This window comes from Tachypleus tridentatus, chromosome 11, assembly GCF_004210375.1.
Source record: "Tachypleus tridentatus isolate NWPU-2018 chromosome 11, ASM421037v1, whole genome shotgun sequence".
Classification (NCBI taxonomy): Eukaryota; Metazoa; Arthropoda; class Merostomata; order Xiphosura; family Limulidae; genus Tachypleus; species Tachypleus tridentatus.
Genome location: NC_134835.1, coordinates 64,271,519 through 64,297,162, shown reverse-complemented (window position 1 = coordinate 64,297,162; position 25,644 = coordinate 64,271,519). Strand labels below are relative to the sequence as shown.

The following is a 25,644-nucleotide window of genomic DNA, read 5'->3' as shown; positions in this document are numbered from 1 at the left end:
TGAAATATTCATAATTCTTCTAAAAAAACAGTAAAATTAGTCTGAGAAAAAGAAAAGATATTAAATATCATAAACAATGGATCATTATTATTTAAAGTATAGTGTGCACTACAAGTGGCATACAACAGTCAAAGGTTAAATATGTAAAGACAGGATGTCATGAACCACTGGTGATGCATTCAAGAAAAGCTGTCAGTTGAGTCATTCCATCATAAAACATAACAAAAAACCCTTATAATTAGTAGTATATAAGACAGTGTTTACAATGAAGTTTTATGTTCCTCTTTCATAATTATAGAAATCATTTCTTTAATGGGTTGAATTTTTCAACATGTTGATGTTATAAAGTTATAATATTTTTATATTTCAGGAACAACTGTTTTAATGACTCTGATTTATGATAACTATCTTATTGTTGCAAATGTGGGTGATTCAAATGAGTGATTTCTCACAACAAAGGAAATTATATTCACCTGTCTCTTTCGATCACAGGCTTCAACAGGTGAGATACAATATACTGATTCACCCAGAATATATTCCCAGTTTTTGTGGTTGTAGCAGATGTTAACTACCTTATTGATGTACGTATGTATGATTCTTTAAGAAAAATTTCTTGGGAAGAAAGAACTGAAATTGTGGAACATAAAAATAAAACTTAAATATGTTTGTTTTTTTCCAGATTTTCTAAAGCTTAAATGTATAACATGCTATTAAGTCAACAAATTATTTAAACAGCACTGAAACTGAATTAGTGGTTTTATTAGGTACAGAGTTTTAGCTTAAAATATGCCTTTATTTCTAAAGTGAAAGAATAGTCAATAACTATTTTAAGCATTTATATAAATAATTAATATTCGCCTAAAACCTGTACTGAGCAAAATTTGTTTGTTTTTGCTTTTTCCAAATCATACTGGTGTTTTTTTTTTTTTTCATTTGTATGTTAGATATCACTTCAGAGAAATTTGTTCTGTTAAATAACTGGAACTTGTTTGTTCCATAAGAAAGTGAAAAGCTTTATATTTTAGTATTCATACACTAATTGGTTTTGCTTTTTTGTGGTATATCTTTTGAGAACTCTTTTATGTGTCCTAGAATTTAAGTTCTGACTTTGCTTTCTATCTCTGTATATATATATGTGTGTGTGTGTGTAAATATATATATATATATATATATATTTTATGTAGCTGAAGGAAAACAAAGGGATAAAAGAAGCTGGTGGATTTATTACTTTTAATGGTGTTTGGCGAGTAGCTGGCATCCTTGCAACCTCGACAGCTTTAGGAGATTTCCCTCTGAAGGAGAGCAATCTCATCACTGCAGAACCAGATATTCTAAATTTTAATCTCTCTGACCTTCAGCCTAGGTTTATGGTGCTAGCAACTGATGGTTTATGGAATATTTTTGTGAATAAAGAAGCTGTAACTTGTATTTCAGAGAATGTGGATGAGCCATTCTTAGATGCAAAAAGCCTTGCCGTGCAAGCACATGTTCATGGGTTGTTAATTTTTGTGACCATACTGTAGCAAAAGCAGTTGTACCCAAATGTCAATGATGAATAGTATTCTATAGTGTACATATCAGAAGACAGGTATATATAGATGTTTAACTGCTGATTTGATTGAAAATTTTATATGGAAGTTTCAGTAATACATTTCATGCAGTATAACCCTTTTAAAAGTTTATGAATATGCCAGTTACCTTACTAACTTCTGGTGAGAATATTCAAATAAAACTTTTGTGTATTTTGTGTTGTATCAAGTTTATAAAATAACTTAGTAGCACATATCACATAAAAAGAATATAATAGAAGAAACCTTAAGTTGTCATGCATAAATATTACATTGCACTTTTTAATATAAACTTGGTTATAACATTAAGAACTTAACATATACTCTACCTTAGTAAATTAAGTAGTTTATCTTCCAGATTTCTCTGATGATTTTAATAAGTTCTCTTAAATGTAGAGTGGATTTTTTCTTGACTTTTCTATGTGACTAACATATTCGTTAACACATTTTATGTAAGAAAATTAGGATTGTTTTTCATTTTTATATTAACAATGTTCAACAGTTATTTTAGGTAAAATATTCGTTACATTGAGGAGTACAATCACTTTAATAATTTTTCAGAAAGAGCTGTTTAAAAAACTTGTAGCACACATTTTAGCTGTGAACATTTTCATCTTATAATGCATCAAAATGTTTAGAAAACTTTTTTGACTGTGGCTCTAGCTAAAGATGATTTGGTTTCAGACTCTAATACTTTCCCAAGATTCCAGCACACAAACATCAATGAGAACTTCTCTCTTGATTATTGTAACATACTTGATTTTACTATTCTATACAGTATCTTGAAAGATTGTAGAAACAATTTCTTTTTTATATTAAAGACAGTAAAATATTAAATTTCTTTCAGCATTTAAAAACAAGAATTATTTTGGAAGAGTGGATTTAGTTTTGCATAACTGTTGTGTAACTTAAGATGTCAAAGATAAAACATGGACGATTTTTAATATTTTTTTCAGGATTGTAATTTATTACATCTATAGCCCCATTTCATCAGCTGTCACTAATGTGGAAATATATTTTAATAATATGGAAACTGACAATAGAACATTATTAAAATATGTTTTCTTAAGTCTGTTGTTCCTGAATATTGGTTAAACTCTTATCACTGTTAGTTTATGAATAATTAAGAGTTTTGTATTTCCAGAAGAAACAGTTTGCTGTTTACAAATATAAGCTTTCATCTAGTTTCCACTACTAGACAGTTATGTGTATCTTTGTTACCAACTGGACAAAAACCACCTGGCTACATGTTTACAAGTTAGTTGTTATAAAGTCACAAGTTCAGTGTTCTTGTTACTTTGACAGATGCTCATCATAAAGATCTAACATTTAAGTGTAAGAATTAGTTGAACATAATCTGTTATGTTAAAGTAAGAAATGAAAATATATAGAAATTTATTCATGTTTTTTAAGCTTTGTAATGTATATTCTAGAACTCCTGATTAATCAGCATTTTTAAAAGTGAAACTAAAACTAACGAATCAAAATTGGGACACACGTTGAAAGTATTAGTTCATAAACTTGCCAATAATTGTGTCACCAATTTTACTTCACTTTAATGTTTCAGACATACTGAACTAGTTGCACTGGATTAAACTTTATAATCATAATATTCTACCGATATGAGAAAATTTACAATAATGTAGCTGTAAAGGTGAAAAAAGTGGAACAAGTTATTACTTTAGGTCAATTACAGATATGGAAAGGATGTTGAAATGATCCTCGTTTCTGCCCTTCCTTATCGAGGATTGAAATCAGTAACTTTCAATTTTTCTTTTATAGTGTGCTGTTTATGTATCTTCAAACTTTAGATAATATGTTTGGTAGAACTTTCTACAGTTTATTCAATAGGATGTCTGGGATTGTTATGCATTTGCTATTTGTTTATGTTTAGTTTTGTTTGTCTTGTATATTTGTGCACAAAGTTTTGTAACAACAGTTCACAGATTTAGTACTTTTTATTACAAAAACATTAAGATGTGTACTGTTTCTCAGCACTGAAGTTAAAAGTAACATTTTATAACCAAAAATTACTTGTGTAATAAGGACAAATACATTTACTCAAGTAATTTGGGTAAAGCATAGAAAACAGATGAGGTAGAAAGTTTATGTGGAATTCAACAGATCAAATTTGTTTCTTAGATAAACCAAAGAAGACCTAATCTTTTTGAACTTAAAAGCCAATGGATATAAATTCAGAATTTTTTAAAAAAAGTAATTTTTTTCACTTTTATTTAATCACCCTGCCAAGAACTAGAAAATGAAGCTATCCACAAAATGAAAAGTTTTGTATGTTTTGATAACCAGAGGTTAAAGTAGGTACTTGATACCACATATTACAATAAGTTGAAACTAAATGCTACTGATTCACTGCATGTTGATCTATCTTTTAGTATTGTAAGACAGTGTGTAAGATCGTATGCTAAGTAACAAATTTCTCTTGAAACATGAATTTAAATCAGGTCATTCCATTTATGTTACTTAATGTTATGTCTGATTATCATAAGTGTGTGTATTTTTCATGCATCACTGAATTTCTTACTTTAAGAATAATGAGAGAGAGAGAGAGATAAAACAATTTTTATTCTTAAAAGTACCAGAATTTTTTAAGGTGAAAGTTATTAATGTATATGGTACATATGAAAATGTATAAGCATAAGCAATTATGTTAGAAATACAAGGATAGTAACAAAATTAAGTTTTAATCCAGTTATAAACACTTGGTTTAAATTATTGATGTTGCTGGACAACAAAAACTGATGTTAAGTCAGTGTTTAAGATGAATAAATCCTATAGTATTATATAAGTAAAATTACTGTTTAAGTGAAAATTTATAAGAGGTATTACATGTATTTCTTTCACTTCTTATATGTTATTTATGAAATTACATGTGCAGCAATGCAAATCACATCAAGTGAAATTTGTATGAAATATTGTCTTAAGAGCTCTGTTTTATTCCACTTTTGATAATTGAGAATACAGTATAAAATATTAAATTAGTATAATAATACTAACATTTGAAGACAAAAATCATAGAAATTTCCATTAATGCTTTAAAAAGGTTAACATGTTTTCTTGGATTTAAACCTTGTGTTTCTGCCATTATAGTTAAGTTTGTAATAGAGATTACAGTACATTTCTCATTGCATTTTGGATAGTTTGTCATTTAGTTCACCTTCTCTGTCACAAACGGTCAAAGTTATGAAAATACGTTCTGTAATCAGTATGTAAATAGAGCAGTTTTCATATCCTGCTTATTGAATTGTAAGTCACTGTTTTAAAGGGTTTCCTAAAATATAGGCTTCAGTATATTTAGATCAAAATATCTTATTACCTGATAAAAGGTTTACTGTGTTGCAAAACATTTATTTGAATTTGAGACTTAAAGGTTTACATACCCAAACAGAGAAAAAAAACAAGATTTACAATTTTAAGTAAAAGCTTAACTACAGTTAATTAACCAAAACTATTGTTTGAGACAATTTGAGTAATTGATAGTTCTTTGTGCTGTTAGACATTATACACAAAGATGTTCATTTAGAATTCAAAAAATAATAGACACCAAGTAGAAAGGATAAGAAAAAAGGCCTGCTTTTATAGCCTGGTTTATTCACATCATAGTTTTAACTATATTATTTATTCAGGAAATGTATAGCACAAGCTTACACTTGTTTAAATGCATTTTTAGCCAAAATGTAACTATAACACACTATGGAAATTTAAATAGTTTTATTTTGTTGTTGATGTTTTTCACAGTAGTTCTCCATTGTAAAGATAAGAGTTTAAATTAAAAGATGTCCAGATATTTCACAAGAACTATTTTACTGATGATTTAAGGTTCTTAAAAAAATAATCCTCTCATTCTACGGCCCATTCCTTGTCTGTCGTAGAGAATGTTGAATTTGTTAACAAACTGCAAAAAAGAATATAGCTTTAAATAAAGACCATTCTATAAAAACATGTTCCTAAGAGAATTTGATTATGAACATAAATCTAACAGTTTTTAAATGCTGTTACAAACAGCTTAAGCAGCTTTTCATAAAATACAAACTTTATAATAAATGATAAAAATATGGAATCAAAACATGATGTAAATATTTTATCTACACATTCTTGACCTTCCTAAATACATCAAGTGATTGTTTCCAGTAAAACTTCATTTTCTGTATCATAACTCTATACAATGTTGTTCAATTTGACCGACTTTGTAACCACCAAAAACATCTAAATTACCCTCTTTTCTTTCTAGAATGACATCAAATATAACATGAAACTACATTTGTTTATCTACAATAGTTATAAACTCATAACAGTATACATCTATTTGTAATTAAATTTTGTTTTATTGCCCTTTGAACCATATGTAACTGCTATTTGTGTCATTATAAGTAGTAAATAACTTGGGAAATGTGCATCTCACGTTACAATATCAAAGTACATTATATTCATGAACTGCTTGTGTCCATGTCTCATGAAATATTTTTATTATTTATTTTACATAATCTAACCTAAAGATATCCATATTTTTACATTTTAGTTATTTTTATAATAACAACAAATAAACATGAAAAACAAGGAATAACGTATTTACCCATATCTTCTTCGATTTTTGTTGTCAATTGTCATTATAATTAACCTTACTTCTTTTTATACTAATGGGTGTAATGAATACAATAATTTTTATGTAATTAAATAATGCACCAAAGAACAAAACCTGCATCAAACAATTGTCCTGATCTCTTCTGGTTGTCGTATAGGATCCATTTGTTGTAGGTAACAATATGGTTCAAGAACGATTCTCTCTTGTTCCTAACCAGTTTCTGCCATTCCATCAATTTGTGAGGTACCCAGTTGTCCTATTTTTTAACCTTTCTGATTGCAGCCAGGTGACAAGAAACAGTTCCACTGGAAACTTCCAAGTCTGCTGCAAGTGCCTGAACTTTCACTTGTGGGTTAGCTTTCACAATAGCTCCTAATCTTTCTTATTTATAATAGATTGAGGCCTTCCTCAGGATTCATTCTCCAAGTTAATATCACAAGAATGAAATTTCTGGAACTAACACTGAATAGTCTGTTGATAAGTAGTCCCTTGTCCAAATGCCAAATTGATGTTTTTAGTAGCCTCAGCTTCATTTTTTTTCCCAATTTGAATTTATACAAAAAAGAAGTAATCTCGATTCTTTTGAAGACATTGTCTTGTATAGGGTTCCAAATAAACACAAAAACAATTAATATACAACTTGCATGACAGATAAATGAAAAGCACAGCACTCTCTTCTATACTGAATAGCATACAGTCAAAATTACTGTATCCAACTTATCCTAACGACAGCCACTCTTCAACTAAGTGAAAGTCAGCCATTTCATATGAAATGACCTAACACATCCTTTGATAGATGAAAAACCTTAGGTTTCTATTAGTTACAGGTAAATAGAACTAAACAAATGATTGAACTATTAACAAATCCTGAAAGAGAGGATGTAACAAGTAGGTGTGACAAGAGGGGTCTAATTTTCTATTTGATGGCTCTGTAACCAAACAAATTTGAAAACTATAAAAATAATGCTTTGTATAAACACTGATGATTATAAAATTGATAGTGAGCAATATACATTGAATTTCGTACTTTTTGGGGAGGTGGTGAATAAAAAAGAGAAGATGAATTGCCTACAGAAAATGTGTCACCTTTCTCACACTAGGAGAAATTCAGCATTTTTTAAATACTGCCTTATAAAATTAAAACTTATACACTATTAAAATAAGGATTATTAGCTACATTTTCATGATATGCTAAATGGTATAACAAACAAAAAGTTGTATAACAAAATTTTGAATGTAAGACACTAAAACTTTGTGACATGTACAGTAAATGATGGTCCAGTAGATAGTGTTGTCAAAGTTTTACAGAAATGTATTAAAACTGAAACACTTTAATCAAAGCAATATCAAACTTCTTGCCATGTCTTTTATAACATATCCTTAAATATTTATATGACAATTACCTCAAATATATTTCTATTAATACATAAAAACATAAAACTATGATATTTGACACTTAATTTTGAATTACTGACTGAAAGAATATTCCTGGTCAATAGCATCTTTGTTATGAGATTGACTGTCACTCTTGTAAGGCACCTACAGCTAAAAATGTGGGCAAACTTGATGGCATCAAACAGATTCTTACCTGTTCACCAGCTCCAAAATCTAGAGCTCTGCTATAGGATTAATTCCTACCACTTTTGTTTGAAACAGTGGCAGTGGTGTAAAAATGTCAAGCAACTTTAGTTAGTTATGATTTGTGCATTGTAGGTTGTTTTTTTCAACTTAACTATTTTATCTCATAAGCACACCAATAGAACAAGAAAAAAGCTAGCACACAAAAAGTCTTTACTATGACATAGCAAAAACTAATGAAGAAATGGATCAAGTTTAATACATACCTGATTAATAGTGTTACAACCTTTTGTCAAAGTTCCAAGGTATGTCATCAATCCTACATCGTTACATTGCTGAAACAAATTAATAAGTAACAAAAATGTTCTGTAATGCTTTGTGAATAATGAGGAGAAAGATGAAGAACAAGAAAACTAAGCAACCAAATAAATAATAATAATACCGATACAAGACATATTATACAATTTCCTGAAATGAAAATTATCTATTTATTATACAACACTTCACATAACATTCAATCATTATTATACACCCTTGTATATCTTTAAATGCAATGCAGAAATTTCAAATGAATGAAAGTAGCAGTTGTGGTAGAAATACCATAAAACAGTCTGGTGTACAAAGAATGAAACATAAAACTACAATAAAAAGGTTAGGTATACAGGAACAAAGATAAAACGTGTTAATTACAGATCAGAATATGCTATTAATAATGTATGTCATTGTCATATTTGAATATCTGAAACATTTTGAAAAAAGTCTTTAATAATGACTAAAATAACATATTCTAGAAGGTTCACTCCATACCTAATATATACATTAATAGACAGAAGACAGCTTTTTCAAAGTGTACTTGAAAGTGTTTATCATTTTAAATTGACGACTTCATTGAAATGGTTTAATATGTATTTTAATTGTAACACCTTTATACTGAGCTACTTGAAAACTACACTAATTACTTATAATGCACATTATACAAAACAAGTATGATTCTCTTCACTTACATTGTAATATTCTGTTCTGAATGTAAGAGAATTTAAGACTGGTAGTCTATGACATAAACTATAAGCTTCTCGTAAAATCTCATGATTTTTTGGAACCTTCCCTGCTTGCACTGCTCGGACGTAATCTAAGATTAGACGAACTCGACTGTGAAGCATTTTGATAGCACTGTACTGGGCTTGTAGATGTTCTGCCACTGTGATAGAAATAAAATAATGAAATGTTACAATTTGTAATCTTCATATTTCTGTTTCAGGTCATTTCTTAATTATCATACATTAACCTAATGAAAACTACAATTTCAAGATTTGTTCCACTAAAAGTTAGAACTTAAATTTGATTTGATCATGTTCTTCATTAAGAGATTGTATGAGGCTTCATTATTCAAAATAGATTTAATTAGAGGAGTGAAATAATTAAAGTAGTTAGTTGCTTATTGCTTACATCTGGAAGTTTAATACAAAATACCTATACAGAAGATAATTCATACAAATGTTAATCAATAGAAGAAAATCTATAAATTAATTTACATATTTATATAAGAAAAAAGTAACATCATAACTATTTCATTAATTAGAAAATAAGAAAAAACTTTAGTAGAAATCTGTACCTCTGTGATGGTTCATTGTTTAAAGGGAAAACAATTAAGAATTACAATATTTAACTACTTATACCTGTGTGCACGAAAATCACCTAAATTTACCAATTTCCAACACATTCAACAGATGACATGCAAGTCCTATGAAAGCTTTTCACAATTTTGAAAGTAAATTTTCACTGTCTGGGTCATCATCATCTTTAACAATACGTGGGTGATGAATGACCATTTCCATTATAAAATAATAATGTGACCAGAAATGACATCATGTAAAAGTAACAAATGTCTGATTTTATATTATTTATTTTGTATGTGTTACAATTTAATTGTTGCACATGTACGAGGAAAGAATGGGCATTAAACTGGCACAACTGGCTGTACAATGAGATTTACTCCTCACACAACTGGCTGTACAATGAGATTTACTCCTCACACAACTGGCTGTACAATGAGATTTACTCCTCACACAACTGGCTGTACAATGAGATTTACTCTATTTCACACTTTCCTTCCTCTAGAGATAGTTTTTCATATGCCTTCAAAATTATTTCAAAACAAAAAAGAGAGTGACTCAAAAACACTGTAGCTAAATCATACTGGAAGAAATTACATACAAAACCTAAGTAAGTATATGAGCTGTAATTAGTCAAAACAGACCAGAAGTTGGCCTGACAATTATGCCTAGTGAAAACACTGACTAATTTCATTCATTGCACAATATGATCCATGACAAAGTTTCACAATGTAACAATGAAGTCATTGCATTCACTAAACAACACAAATCATAAAGAAGTTTTACAACCTACCAAGTGAACTTTCACCAGATTCATTTGATGACATACGAGCCATATGATCTAATCCAATCCTTTCTGCCTCTTCTGTAGCCAATGTAAATGGTAATTCTACAAATAACATAGTGGCCTAGAAAATAACATAAATCTATTTATTTTTGTCTTACTTTCCAACAGTTTGAATTTTGTATCTGACATATGAAACTTGTAACATTAATGTTTTTAAGTGAATAAGCAAGTAAGCAAAAACTAATGACAAACACTTAACAGCATATTTTCCAAGTTTCTGAGATTCTTCACATGAAAAGAACAATTTTCACAAGTTTTTGTGGTAGAAAAGATGAATTATTGTTTTTATGTACACAAAATATATTTAAATTGATTTTGACTACCTTCTTATTCATAGAAATAATTAAGATATTATCTTGTTATCTTGCAAGAATGTTGGTTGGTTGTTTGGTGTTTTATGGTGCAAAGCAACTAGACTATCTGTGTGATACAACTGGTAAAAAATTAAAAATATAAGTCATATTATTAAAATACATAAAAAGGAAGCGTGTTAAATTAGAACAAAATCCACTTTTTGAATTAAAAACTTAAATAGAATTAAAAAGGCCAATGGCTCTCAAAAATTTAAAAACACAACTGGGATGGACAGTGTCACCATTGCCAATGACATTGTTCAATGTTAATGGTGAACCCATGGTAAAAATATGTCTAAAATGGTGCCATCATTTAGAGAAGCAATGATGGCATAATAGTAAAATGTGGGCTATTGTAACTTGAGTGTCATACAGACCACACATTGATGTATCAGTCCCAGATAAAGGAAAACAATGAGTTAAAAAAAACTGACTAATACATAGTCTAGTTAGGACAAGTTCCTCCTTCCAATCCTTATGGAAACAAGATGGCCAAAGTCCAACAGAGGGGTTTATCTGAAAAAGCTTATTATTACTTTACTCACTACAAGTCGATTGCCAAATGGAGTGAAGCCAAGCCTTGAATATAGGGACCCTAGTCCATGTGTGGTACAGGCAGAGCAGTGATAGCACCAGAGCAGACAGACATAGCTGTGGTGTCAGAGAGCTCATTCCTACAAATACCAACATGGCCTCATATCCAAAAGAACAAGATAGAAGTAAATGTTAAAGATAAATGGACCAGTTGGTTTTGAATATCGACAAGAACAGGGGGAGAACTAACGTGAAGCGATTCCAGGGCCAGTACAGAGCTAAGTAAGTTAGTATAAATAACACAATTTGAGTACTGCTTAGCTTCTATGTCAGGGAAAGAAAAATGGCATATAATTCAGCAGTGAATGCAGAAACTGTGGAGGGTATTCTGTATGCAACCACTGGGAATGGAACTATGGTTCAAAAGATGTTCAACAAATAAAAGATGGTACTTCCAATCGAGATTATTCATCTTGCTCAGATGACTCGAAGAAAGGTCACATTTGTGAATGGTAATAAGCCATGGTGGGATAGGCTGACCAGTAGATACAGCAATGTCATCCAAGGATGGGCCCAATTCATCCAACTGTGCCTGTATATGAAGACCAAAAGGAACAATGGCAGATCATCTGTTCTAAAAAAGCACAGCCCACAGAGGAAGGAAAACACAGGGGTTCAACATCTTCAAGGCTACGGTCCTGGCAAAGCCATAGTTGAGTGACTCATCAGATTCCATAATGTTTCATGATTTTAGAAATACACTGAGCAGCTGCCTGGATAATACAGTCAGTCACTGCTGCCATGCAATCATCTATCAATGGCTTACCAATGATGGCAGGCTCAAGTTCTGAGAGAGCAGTAAGAGAGGGTCAGTTGGCTTGATCCAGCTTCTATTTCAGTATGTTGGATAGAGTGCATTGTGGTGATGTGAACATCAAATGTAGGACACTGGTTGGCATCATAATTCCATCTTTGCAAGTGGAAATATGCCTCACTGCAGAAGCTCTTTGGGTGGAGAAACTAGTGGGAATCTCTGACTCGGGGATGTTCTTCAAATCCTTCTCAACAATAACTCCTCGTGACAAATTCAAAGTAGCATGGGGGAGTGACCTCAATGGTCTTTGAATGCAAAAGGAGTTCAATATGTTTTGAAGCAGATGTCTCCACCAAGATGTCCTCAGAACATAGTTTCTTCACCAAATTTGGAGAGCCAACAAGCCCCTCTAGACCCTTCTGAATAAAAATGTGGAGATATTTGCCCTAAAGATTTGCCTGATTGACTGATAAAGAATGTGATATCAGAAAATGAGGTACAGTTGTTAAAGACTGCTGTTCTGAATCTTCAAGACGTGGTTGTTTACCAATGATCTGTTTTTCACTATTTTTTTTATTTGGGTGATCCATAATAAAGAAAGAATATTTCAGTGCCCACTGACTCCACCCACCATGGAGCCCCATGAAGGGATGTACTAAAATGCCAAACCAGGACACTGCAGCAATGCCAGGGTTTCATGAGCACCATACCCAAACAACAAACATGAGACACAATGTACGCAACACCTGCTGAGAATGTCCAACACTGGTACTTAGTTGACCATGTGAACCAGCCGACTGATCCTGGTGGTGCAACCCTAAGGCCACCCGTCTACAGGAATTCAAGGCCAAAGTAGTGCATTAGGGCTGAACCCTTCAACTACAAGAATCCTCTCCTCCCCTTCATGGGCCATCACGAGTGGATGTTTAGATCCCAGAGGAAGTAAACTGAAAGAACAGAACATTCTCTGGGAGGTCCCCTTATCACGTATATAGGAATCCACACCAAAGGTTGCAAGAAAGAGAAACACATGCACAATATTTTTACCAGGTTTGCATCCTGGCCATGCAAACATGCTCACCCTTTCAGCCGTAGGGCGAATGCAGAATTCTTTCAGCTGTGAGATGTTTGAGGGGTTTCTTGCATGTATAGCCCTATTCAAGTCTCCCCACAGCATCTCAATGGGATTAAGATCTGGGCTTTGACTCGGCCATTCCAGGACTCTCCATTTCTTAGTTTTCAGCCAGTCCTTGGTGGATTTACTGGTATGTTTTGGGTCATTGTTGTGTTGCAGGGTCCAGGTCCACTTCAGCTTCACTTTTCTTACAGATGGTCTCACATGATCCTCAAGCACCCTCTGATACACAGTAGAATTCTTGGTGAATTCTATGATTGTGAGCTGTCCAGGTCCTGCTGCAGTAAAGCAGCCCCAAACCATGACACTTCCACCTTCATGCTTCATAGTTGGTGTGAGGTTCTTTTCCTGGAACTGTATTTGGTTTACGCCAAACATGTCCTCTGTTCTGGTGTCCAAATAATTCAATTTTGGACTCATCTGTCCAAAGAACATTATTCCAGAAGTCCTGGTCTTTGTCTACATTCTCTCTGGCAAACTTCAGTCTGGTCTTGATGTTTCTCTTAGAGAGCAAAGGTTTTCTCCTTGCACACCTCTCATGCAAGTTAAACTTGTGCAGTCTCTTTCTGATTGTAGAGGCACGCACTTTTACATCAACAGTAGCCAGAGCCTGCTGTAGGTCCCGTGATGACATGTTAGGGTGTTTGGAGACCTCTTTTGGCATCTTGCAGTCTGCTCTTGGGGTGAACTTGCTTGGATGACCAGACCTGGGCATGTTGGCAGTTGTTTTGAAAGCCCTCCAGTTGTTGACTATTTTCCAGACAGTGGAATGGCTGATTTCAAAATCTTTTGGGATCTTTTTAAATCCCTTACCAGACTCATAAGCTTCTACAATTTTCTTTCTGAAGGCCTCAGACAGCTCTTTTGCTCTCACCATGGTGCTCACTCTCACTTCAACAGTCAGGAGCACACCAAACTAAATGCCTGAGGTTTAAATAAGGCAAACCTCATTCAAAATGCTGAGTTATGATCTTTTAATAATGTGCACCTGGTGTGATACACCTGTGTGTGAGTTGAGCCATTTTAAGTGGGAATAAATGTAGGGGTGTCCTAACTTCTTCCTCAGTTAGAATATGCATTTTTGTAGAATTACATTTACAAAAGATCTTGAAAAGTCTTTTCTTCAGTTGTAATTGTTTAGTTATATTCCTATAATCTCTCAGTATTTTAAATATTGAGATTAAATATCTGTATATCGAAAAATTTCACTAAAATACACAGGCTTTCATAGGGTGTCATAACTTTTTCACATGACTGTACGGTTTTAGAAGAAAAAAATGCTATCTCCGATTAAACTTTCACTCTGAATTTAAAAATATAGTTATTTTGAAACACTTGAAGTAATTACACATATTTATATTTCCCTTCTTGAAACTGCTTACTGCATTTCCAGCATATCTTCTAAATAGTCATTAAAAAATGATTAAAAGCATCACAGTGAATAAAGGGTACTTTATGTACCTAGAAGTATAAGTTACCTCTGTGTAAACTTTTAACTAATACGTCATTTACTTAATCTGTTGTTGCCATCAAATACTCAAACTGATACAAAATTAGTAATTTTAACAATTTTTGTCCAATAAAAAATGAATAAAGTGCAAAAGAGTAAATCTTACCTCACCACTCACAAGATCAATCACAGACTCGTACATAGTGACAGGTAACTAAATAAAAAAACAAAAAAATAAAAGCATTGTTATTTCAATTAATTACAGTTTAACATCTTCATAACCAGAGCAAAAGGAAAAATCAGGTGCAATTGCAACTTATCTTATAAGAATCTTAAATATGTTATATTTCTAAAAAATTAGTTACATACAAAAGTACACATAGCCTTAAAAAAGTAGACAAAAAACTGCTCAAAGTAACCGTTCATCATTTTTGTATTTGACTATCCTCAGAAATTCCTCCAGCTCCATTTTTTTCAGAACATAAACAGGTGAAACAACCTACAATAGTCCTGAAGAGAATTCTAACTTACTGATTTAAATATACAACTGATAATTCTAAGATTCAGTACTGCTCCAAATTCTTGCACACTGTTCTTAGTTGTTTAAGTTTTTGAAAAGATTTACAACTCTAAAAATTTGTGTACACTACTCAAAGAATAACATACCTTTAATTTTAATTTAGGTGAAATATCCTTTACAGATTTAAAAACAAAATACTACTCAAACATATTCCTGTATATGCAATTACAAACAGTAAATTTCAAAAGAAAAAAAATTGAAAAATTCTTATCTAATATGTCTATGAATATAGTCCACTAACCTTCACAATCTATACAAAAAGTGACTTACCTCTGTATGCCGAGCTTGAGGGTTAAGTTTTAAAAACACTGGACTTTCATTTATTTCACAGATCTGTAATCCAGAAGGATTGATTTAGAGATAATGACACTTATTCAGTATTATATAAAAACTAAAATATAAAATCAGGTAGATAGTTTAACTTTTACAATCAATACTGAATGTCTGTAAATTATACTATAATTATAACTCATTAGATCATACATGGTTGAACACACTGAACACAAAAAGAAATAAAAATATTTCACCATTTTCTCATAAATGTAAACAAATTTAAGTTATACAAATTCCTAGAAAAGAAAAATATTCTTAATTGTTTTTTTTGCTAAGCACAATAAATTGTGCCAACCACAGTAGCCAAACCATAAATCTTAGCATTATAAGCTCTGATGCTTACCACTGATGCATTAAACCCAGTTAATCTATTAATAATGAGACTTCATCGATATTGAAACTGATTTCAAAATTGAAACCACGTAATCTTGAACATGTTTTAAAAAATAATTTTCCTTCCAACAATGAAAGATGTATCCGAAGAATTGACACTTCTTGGAGACTTAGCTGAAAATAACTGTGCTTTTTAGAAATATTTTGTTTATCAAGGGAATAAAGTTTATTAACTTAAAATAATCATTTGTTTAATAATATAAGTACCCCCATAAGAGCAGTATGTTGTTTGAATAATGCACTTAATGACTATAATTTCAAGTCAGTAAAATAATAAATATAACAGCAGTTAATAGATTAGATTACTACTTGTTAAAAAATTCACCAAAGAAACAATAAAATGTTTATCCTATGGTTAATATACAAAGTTTCAGGAAGGTACACACCTGGAGGTAAATGTTGCTAATCAATACAAGGAATAATATTTAATTGTGTTTGATTTTTAAGACCAATACACATAATGAGGACCTTGATGACAACAAAACATGTAATGAAAACCTACATAACAACAGTACCAAAGCTAAATTTTAAAAATCAAAAATACAATATAAAGATAGTATTGAAATTACTATGCATATGCATAATGTTAAGAAAAGATTAAAATTTTTCAGCATTTACAAATTCAACAACAATATTAAATATTCTGTATTGTTGCAGGCAGATTTGTGCAAGCATAAACATATACAAAGTACATACTCATACCAAAAACTATTTTACTTAAGAAATCAAGATATGAATCACAGAAGGTAGGACTTGTTTAATGCTACTTAGCTCAATAGTTTTCAGTTCTAACATTATCTTGCTTTGTAGAAGTGTGTGTTTTGTTTGTTTGTTTGTAAATTAGTTAAGATAACAATTCTGAAATGCACAAAGGTAAAACAATTGGAGTTGGTACTGATTTAATTGTAGATATGGGTTAGTTAACCAACATACACTTAGTTCTTTGGATAAAGTTTAAAATTTTTTATGATCTACATGGAGTAAAGTAATTACTTATTAGTGAACAGAATGTACACAATTCTATTTAGGCACTTTTCATTGTACAAGGGGAGAATAAACTTAACAGCATATGCTTTATATGTTAAAGATAGAGGAAAGTAAGACTATAATAGGTATAAAGTTTATTATTTTGTGTACAGTATTCTATTATAAAGATCCAACATTTTTAATAAAAAAAATACTGATTCCACACATCTTCAGTTCTCTATCTTCATTATAAGTTTGGCACTGAACACTAAACAGAAAACATAATAATTCCACATTAATGGTAACATTGTTAGTTACTACTGTTTTTATACACCATGTCAAATTTTCTTTAGTTGTTTGAAATAATATTTTATTAACATCATATATACAATAACTTTGTAATCTGACCACAAACCAAACTATCAAAATTTACTAAATCACACACACTTCCAGTCTGAAAATAATAATAACTAAAGACCATGATTTTCATTAGTTTACTTTCACGCTTATGAAACTAATCACACAAGCTGAATAAAACTGAGTTAATTGAAATTAATAAAGAAAAATCATAATAGATATATTTCAATTAATCAGTAATTAAAATAATCAAGAAACAATTTTGTTTTGTGCATTATTTTGATGACATTAATCAATTTAGTCTTAATTTTGATTTTGATTAATTATTTTACAAGGCAGGCAGCAATAAATTCAACTCATAGATAATTGATCAAGTTACTTAACCAGTTCTAAACTTCTGTGATATGATATATATATGGAGAGAGAGAGAGAGAGAGAGAGAGAAAGATTACTTACAAGCAAAAAAGTATTATCAAATATATGTGTATATGATGTAATTTATAAAATTACCTGTTTGAGAACCTGAATGTCAGATTCATTAGGTCCATCTCCTGTAGTATACCATCCAAGGAAGTCAAGATCACTGAAAACCTGTTTAACTAAAAACACAACAGTATATTAAATTTTATTTATTATAAATACATGTTTAATTACAATCTTCCTACTTCTTTCCAATAAACACTTTTCACAAAGTCCTATAATGTTCAAAATTAAGAGATTTTGATGAATATGAATCTTCTTAAAAGAACAGTCATATTTCAAACCTGGCATTAAGATATTTGGTAATGATACTGCAGATAAAAATGTATCTACAAAAAGTAAGCATTCAAAATGTTAAAATGCTTTGAGTATAAATGCTAATTGATACTGAAAGTTGGAAATGTATCTGAAAAAGTTTTAAACAGTAAACATGGTTTGGTTCAAACACTAGGTGATACAATGTAAATACATCTTGTATCTGGCACTCAACAAGCCTGTTTAAACATCTTTTCTTCTCATTTGCCACTATTAGTTGCCAATTGAAGGTTTACAAAGCTGAAAAAAATATCTTGCTTTGGTTACCACCCTTGGTAAAATGATGACAAATAACTTTGAACAGCCAGTCAAAGAAACAATCTTTGATGGTGATACTTCTGCAAAGAGGCATCCACTTTCATATACATTTGAAAGCCAAGAGATATTTGCTCTGACCAAATGTCTTGCAAACCATCCATGATACAAATACACATGTACTTATGAGGCCCAGTCTCCTAATAAATCAGCATATAAATGGAGTGTATTATATACACAAGAGTTTAGCTCAATTCAATGTATAACTGTGTTGCTAAATTGTCTATTTCTCAATAAAATCTTATAAAAGTATTACACATTACATCTCATATATTTAATCTGTAAACTTTATTACACACTCATATTCCTGTATTTCTTCAATAATTCTGTATAGTGTATTTGCTTGCACAGAATGGTTATGCAAGTTATTTTTAATTTTTAAAACTACATAGTAAACTTCTCAAAAAAGATGTGTAGTATTTATTACCTCTCTCTCTCTATATATATATATATATTTAATAAAACAATGAATAACCTAAATATGTACTACATGAATAATGTAGTCATAATCCAGGAATTTAAGATTTCATGTTGTATGAAATTTTTTGCATGTAATGTTGAATTTACTTTTATTTTTGATTCTCAACTTGCAGAATATTTTGCATCTTTTATTCAAACTAAAATTATTAATGAAATGTAATTTAAACTATTTCATACAAAATTTTATAGTTTGAAGATTTTTTTACATTACTGTACTATCGGTTTTATTGTTTTACTCTAAGTATGCATAACTTATGAAAGATGAAACAAATACAAGATATTCAAGATGAACAAACCTGATTTGGATAGTAAATCAAATGCACGATGTAAAACAACCTAAAATATAGAGGGTGCCTATAAATAACTGAACCACTTCATTAACTGAGAATAATGAAAACTACACGTGATGAACAAATGCAGTTTGTAATATGAATAAAACACCTCAGGTTTATCCATAGTCAAATGGTGCCTTTAATATACCTCAACATGGTCACCACTTGTAGTTTGAAGGGTGTCTAGGTAACACTGCACAACAATTTTTTTGAGAAGTCTTGATTCCTGAAAAGTTTTTACTGATTGTGACATGTACCTGGTGGGTATGAACAAACATAGTTTTGGTTTTGCTTCATCGTGTAGGAACTCTAAGAAACAGACAGTTAACTGTTTACCGGCAATAATGTATTTAATTGCGTTTATGTTTCTAATATGCTTTTAAGTTTAACATAATTAAAAGTATTTTGCTCCTGATGTATTAAATGTTTGGTGCATCACATTGCAGTGTCCCACAGTAGTCAGCAAGCATTGACGGATTCCAGTTGCCTTGATATTGTTTTTTCCATTGTAGCAATGTCCTGGTGAAACTGAAGATTTCGATAAAACAGTATGTGATGGGCAAATTTGGATGTGATTTTCGTGATCAGTAGCCAAAAATCTATAAGGAACACCCAACAGTGCTTAAGAATCAAAAACTTTGTTGTGCAGTGTAATTATTAATCTTTGCCTATGTACATGCCAAAATCTCTGAATTAATTATCACAATTGCAATGTTTATTCATCCATGCAAAGTTGTCATATATGTGACTTCATTTTATAGATGATCCTTGACGAACCCTCATATAAACCCTTGAGAAACATTTCACACATCCATATTCTACATGTTGAAAACCACAACTGTATATCTAATGTGGTTCCTAATCTATTCATTAAGAATGTAGTTCAGTAATTTATGGACATCCTATATATGCATATTCATAAACCATCAGCTATTTAAAAAAGTAAAAAATAACTCTAACTTACATTGTTGCTCTTTATGGTTGTAATAATCCTTGTCAATGATAATACTGTTTTCAATACGATCAAATAAGAGCTCAAATGAATTCATTATTTCCAAGTTACGACCTCTTTGTTTTCCTATGAGTGCTCCAATTACTAAATTTTAAACAAAAACATATCAACCATGATACACTAGAATAAGACCTTATTCAACTATTATAGATTCTATATACCGAGAATAAATCTAATTATGCTTTTAAATTTCTCATGAACAAGTGAGGATATGATACTTAAAGAAATGGTGGTTCTAACAAAATAAAAAAACTCATCAATTTTTTAAAACAGATATATAACCTTGCAACTCATATTCAGTTACAAAGCAATTCTTTAAATTTTATTGTCTTAAAAACAGATGCATATTAGTAAACTTTGCTATGCTATTGAACACTTGGATACTTTGAGCTATATTAAGGATACTGATGTGCCACAGAATGGCTTCAGTCAACTAGTAAGTTAAACATACATTTTCAAATTACTTTATTCATAATTCCCATAATTTTGATCATATGCCTAATGTAGATATGAATCTGCACAACTGCATAACTGAAGGAAAGGATCTTAGCATAGTGGTAAATAAGCCATTAAAGCAGTGCTCTTTTGTTAGTTATAAAACTAATAAAATTTTAAGGAGTACTTACAGGCATATAGATTACTTGTCAAATGAGATAATTATCTCCTTATACAAATCACCAATTATGTATTATTTGGAATATTGTATACAGTTTTGATATCCTTGTTTAAGACAGAATACTGAAATTTTGGAAAGAGTTCACAGGAGATATACTAGGACAATTCCACAAATGAAAGGGTTATCTAACAGTGATATATTAAGGTGTCTTGAATTAAGAAAGAACAGTAAGAGTTGATCTTAAAGATATCCAGAAGATCAATAGGATAAAGACTTATTTATTGCTATGTACTAAAGATAAGAGGATAGCACATACTACGATCTGAAAAACAGGCTGAGTTCCAGTTAAAACAACTTATTTTTCTAACACAGTGACTGACTTAAGGACTAAGTTGCCTCACAATTAATAGAGACCAGTTCTTTGCAGAAGTTGAGGACAATAGTCCTGAAAAATAGAGGGTGGTTTTAAACCCCACGGGTGTCTGTAGACTAAATGAAACTAAATTAAAATATACTTTTTATTAATAATACATATAAATACTTAAAAAATGTTTACAATAAGCTGACCATTACCTCATCACAGAAGACCCCTTTAACCTAAATGTTTCTATTTTGCTATAGAGCACTCCATTCATTCATCAGAACAAGTTAAGCCTCAAAACTGTTTAAGTGTAGCTTTTCAAATCTATATAGACCCATAAATCTAATAGTAAAAAAAAATAAATGAACAACATATTGCTTGTTCATTATCTGACAATCTATTTAACACAACAGTATTATACAGTGTTACAGTATGAATTTTCAACTTTTTCAGATCAGTACACCAAACAATCCACTCTTTAGCACCATCTAAACCCTAAAGATTTTAATATAGCAGTTCAATAATCTGTAGATTTATAGCTCTGAAATTAAATCCAAATCTGTCCCTCTCTTAATAGCTAGTAGCCATTTTATGAACTCAATATATCTTCTGTAACAGGTAGTTACATCTAAAATGTAATAGCAGGTTAAGCCACCCATTATTTCTTGTTGCTCTGCCTCGCTGCCCTTTCTGTACCCTGCTGCCTTTATAATCCATTTATTCTATATATATAAACAGCCTCTGCATAACTGATTAGAATTACAAATTAGAATACAAAAAACTTTTATTTAATGCAGGAAAGAAGTAACAATGTTTCAACTCCTTTGGTCATCTTATGATTATAAAAGTAATTTGAAAGTGATTAGGTGGCAAGAAAGGAGAACTAAAAACATCAGTTCCATCAAAAGTGAAATATCCTGAAGTACCTGGTTACCTGACCTCCAATAGTGTCAAATGTAAGATGCTGAAGCTAATTGTAATTGTAGAAATTTGATTTTATAAAACTAAGAAAGTATACTGTGTTGTCAAAGTCATAACTGTTGGTTAGGCATTATGCCATCTGTTAACTGGAAGTTAAAGCAGCTTGAAAGTTGAAACTGTCCACAAACTTCTACATATCAGGAAAGGTGACAAATACATGGACCTTGAGAGTGGTTAAGAGATAGCATTCACAGAAGTCTTAGCATATATATTGTACTTTAATATATGTTAAGATAAAGTATGAATTCTGTGTTAAAGGGTTGCATAACTGCAGACCAATTTTGCAAAAAAAAGGGAAGAAAATACAAACTCCTGTCATTAAAGCACCAAGCCAAAAGCTCATGAAAGCATTCACGAAATGTAGGTCAATTTCATTACTTACTAAACTTACATGAGGATAATTCTGTCAATGTTAAGAATGTAAAAAGCACAAGAAGAAACAAAAAAAAAACTAGTGTTGATTGTGGTGTACTGCACCAACTCAAATGAAGCTGATGTTAGGAAAATAACAACTAAGGCTCTGTCATAACATTAATCTATAACTGTGTCCAGGAATATGAGAAACAGAATACAGACAGAGTAATGACTTGCTGATTATTAAAAGATCAACAACAAAATAAAGTTGTAAATGATTATTTTTATTAGATGGGAAAACAGTTTTACATCTATACAAATAATGAAATTAACTAACATATTATATAAAAACATGCATATAAAGTAATGTATGGCATGTCCTATAGTTACTAAGCTGCATACATGCCATCCTGCCCTTTTTCTTGCTAGATATAACACTTGTATAAGGAGACAGATTTTTTAAGTCTTAAATTAAAAACTTATAAAGAGAATACAAATCAGAGACCCTTTTGCTTCTATTACTGTATCTAAATTCTCAATTAAAAGTGCCTAGCTTTTTACAACAACTCTCATCTCTTCACCTTAGTAACATGATACATAAAAAAAACTATCCAAACTCATCACTTTATACTTCTCAATACCAAAACTAATTTTCACCATTCAACTCAGTCACTAGAGCTATCTTGTCCCTCTAGTATATGAGAAAATTCTCAAAAGTATCAGCCCTTCCTAGAGACATACAACTAATTGTCATCAACTTTCTATATATATATAACACTATTCATTCCTCTAAACCATTGAAATAAATAATAAATATCCCAAACAAAACTCTCAACTGAGTTCCAGATAAGATGCATAATCATGTAAAGCTCTAGAAGTAAAAATTGTACATAACTACACAGTACATTTGCCATTAAGTGTATCATTCATACATACCTGCCATTTACACAGAAACAAAACCAGTATCAGTAATAAACAGAAAGCATAGAAGATAATTTTCACTATAAATTGACTGGATGTCTACTGTATTTTATTGTCAGGTTTTTATAGGAGCCAGATTCTTTACAGTAGGTGTCTACAACTTGTGGGTGATTCGTGTCAAAAATAAATGGATAGCACACAATTTACTTCTTTTAACATAATATATTCAAAACAAGTCAAATGCATGTACAAACATTTATTACACTAATGGTTAAAACAGCTGTGTCCACAGTTCTGAGATACAGAAGAGAAGCAAAGCAATAGTTGCTGTATACAAAGAGGAGTTACTTATAATTCCACTATGTGAGACAACACACATACACACATGTAGTTTATCCCATTTGACCCATTTTGGTTGCCAAATTTTCTACTACCACCCTACTCCAAATTATACAAAATTTTTCTTAATATATCCAGCTCAGATACTTAAATTACTCATTCAGTCTCCTCACAACATCTATCAATGTTGCAGCTTCTATCACACCTGACAGCAAACTATTCCATATGCAGACTACTTCATTAGAAGAGTAACACTGTTGTAACTAGTACATATTGTGTCTAGTCTTTGTGCTTGCAATTCTTTTTGAACTTACAAATTCCAAACCCTTGAAAAATTGATTCAATACCCCCATGTAAAAATGATGCTTAACACATAACAATAAAACTCCTCTAAAGTTGGAATCATTCTGATATCTCTTTTTTGAATTCTTTCCAATATATCTTTTGTTGTATAAAGTACTTGAAATTGAACACAATATTGTTTGTAAAATTTTATGCAAAGTTAGTCAGGTGATACCTGCAATACCCTTTCCTAAATCAGAAGTGATAAACTGCATCAAAATAAGAGGCATCACATAGTTTTAAGCACAATAAATTTAATACACTTATTCATCCATAGTATATTACTTTTCTTGGTTGGATAAAAACTTATGGAATAGTTTACCTGATGGTTACATGCAATTTATATCACTGTTCCAGATGAGGATCCTTTGTGATCATGTTGGTGTAGTGTCATCTACACCTTTTTCTGAACCCTTAACAAGTCAATATACTTTCTAAGGTAACAAGATCAAAAATGTACACAATATACAAAGTGAGACCTAACAAGTGGTTTGTGTAGAGATAATTACCTCATTTGACTTGTCATCAATATTTGCTTACACACCCTACAATTTTATTAAGTTTACTACTATTGCTAGCATCAGAGATCAACTTTGATGGCATAAATGACTTATCCACCACTATACAAAAACCCTTTTATACAGTTATACTATTAAGTGGGTTACCATCTTTATTCAATCATGAATGGACAAAATTATGATAATCTAAATGCATTATATTTACACAATACCTTTATCTCTACCAGTATCATTAATGCAAATAAGAAAGAATCAAGTCCTAAACACTGATTTCTCCAAACCCATTCCCTTGGCTGTGGTTTCACTAGATAGTAAAAATGAACAGTGAGAATCTCATTAATCCATTCATATGCATCACCAATTAGGTGACGAGGCATTTGGCTCCATTTGTAATAAGTGTCCAGTTTAACTGAACTCCATTAATAAAAAAGCTTTTTTTTTCCATTCAGCCAACCATACTTTAAAACAATAAACTAGTGTTCCTCCTAGATCTACTGATATGATTATTTTAACTAACCTTTCTTGTGCTGCAGTTGTGGTAACTTATCAAAAGGTATTTTGAAAATCTAAGTGCACTAAGCCCACTACCTTTAGTCTTTACACCATTAACAAGTAGCATCCTTAAAAATAAATAGCAAATTAACAAGGTAAGATTCCACTCTGATAAATCCATGTTGGTTTTCAAGTTTTGGCGTTACATTATTTTGTCATCTCCCCATTGCTTATATTTATAACATAATTATTAAACTACTAAATAAAAAAGTTTCACTTTCAGCAGCACATTTCTGGATTCAAATGTTTATATATTTCATATTATATATAAAAAGAAACAGCTTCAGGTTTTAACCTTGTTGTGGACTTCCTTCTTGAGCTCTAATCCTAGTCCAGTGTTCAGAAATATTCATTATGACAAGAGGGTGTAAAGAAACTGAAACACTGCCAGTTGTGCCAGAAGCTGCCATTACATTCTTTGGAATTGGTTCATCGATTTCCATGGTCATTATTTAACGTGGCAAATGAAATAATGTCCAAAATAACACTTTTTTCACATATAGTTCTTTCACAAAATATCAAAAGATCCTGACACCCTTCTACCTATAGTTTAAACACTTGCCAGTGGTCATTAGTAATCACTAAATTGTACAAACCCTATCGCG

At 31.0% G+C, this 25,644-nt stretch overlaps 2 protein-coding genes across 7 annotated transcripts in view; one reads left to right on the top strand and one right to left on the bottom strand.

Moving 5' to 3' along the window:
• LOC143232320 (uncharacterized) overlaps positions 1 to 7,979 on the top strand; it is a 14,446-nt gene extending 6,467 nt beyond the window's left edge. For 2 of the 6 annotated variants that reach the window (XM_076467592.1, XM_076467594.1), the window contains exons 3-4: positions 493 to 581; positions 1,185 to 7,979. In XM_076467592.1, the coding sequence (XP_076323707.1) occupies positions 493 to 558 (66 nt within the window). In that variant the 3' untranslated portion in view covers positions 559 to 581; positions 1,185 to 7,979. Of the gene's footprint in view, positions 1 to 370; positions 582 to 1,184 lie in introns of all 6 variants that reach the window. The other 4 variants (XM_076467595.1, XM_076467591.1, XM_076467590.1 and 1 more) reach the window with 3 other exon arrangements.
• Positions 5,144 to 25,644, bottom strand: CSN6 (COP9 signalosome subunit 6). Its single transcript, XM_076467586.1, has 9 exons — positions 25,335 to 25,644; positions 20,008 to 20,139; positions 17,632 to 17,720; positions 15,343 to 15,405; positions 14,659 to 14,706; positions 10,153 to 10,267; positions 8,751 to 8,944; positions 8,013 to 8,081; positions 5,144 to 5,481 (listed from the first exon to the last, which is right to left on the bottom strand). Exons 1-9 carry the CDS (start codon positions 25,486 to 25,488, stop codon positions 5,410 to 5,412), a joined length of 936 nt encoding a protein of 311 aa, XP_076323701.1. The 5' UTR covers positions 25,489 to 25,644; the 3' UTR covers positions 5,144 to 5,409.

Bases quoted from the DNA above. Each gene is read 5' to 3' on its own strand.
- CSN6 (XM_076467586.1), bottom strand. From the start codon at position 25,488: ATGACCATGGAAATCGATGAACCAATTCCAAAGAATGTAATGGCAGCT. The intron at 15,406-17,631 runs GTAATTTTATAA...TCTGGATTACAG, and splicing joins ACATTCAGGTTCTCAAACAG to ATCTGTGAAATAAATGAAAG. The intron at 10,268-14,658 runs GTAAGATTTACT...GTTATTTTCTAG, and splicing joins TTGATCTTGTGAGTGGTGAG to GCCACTATGTTATTTGTAGA.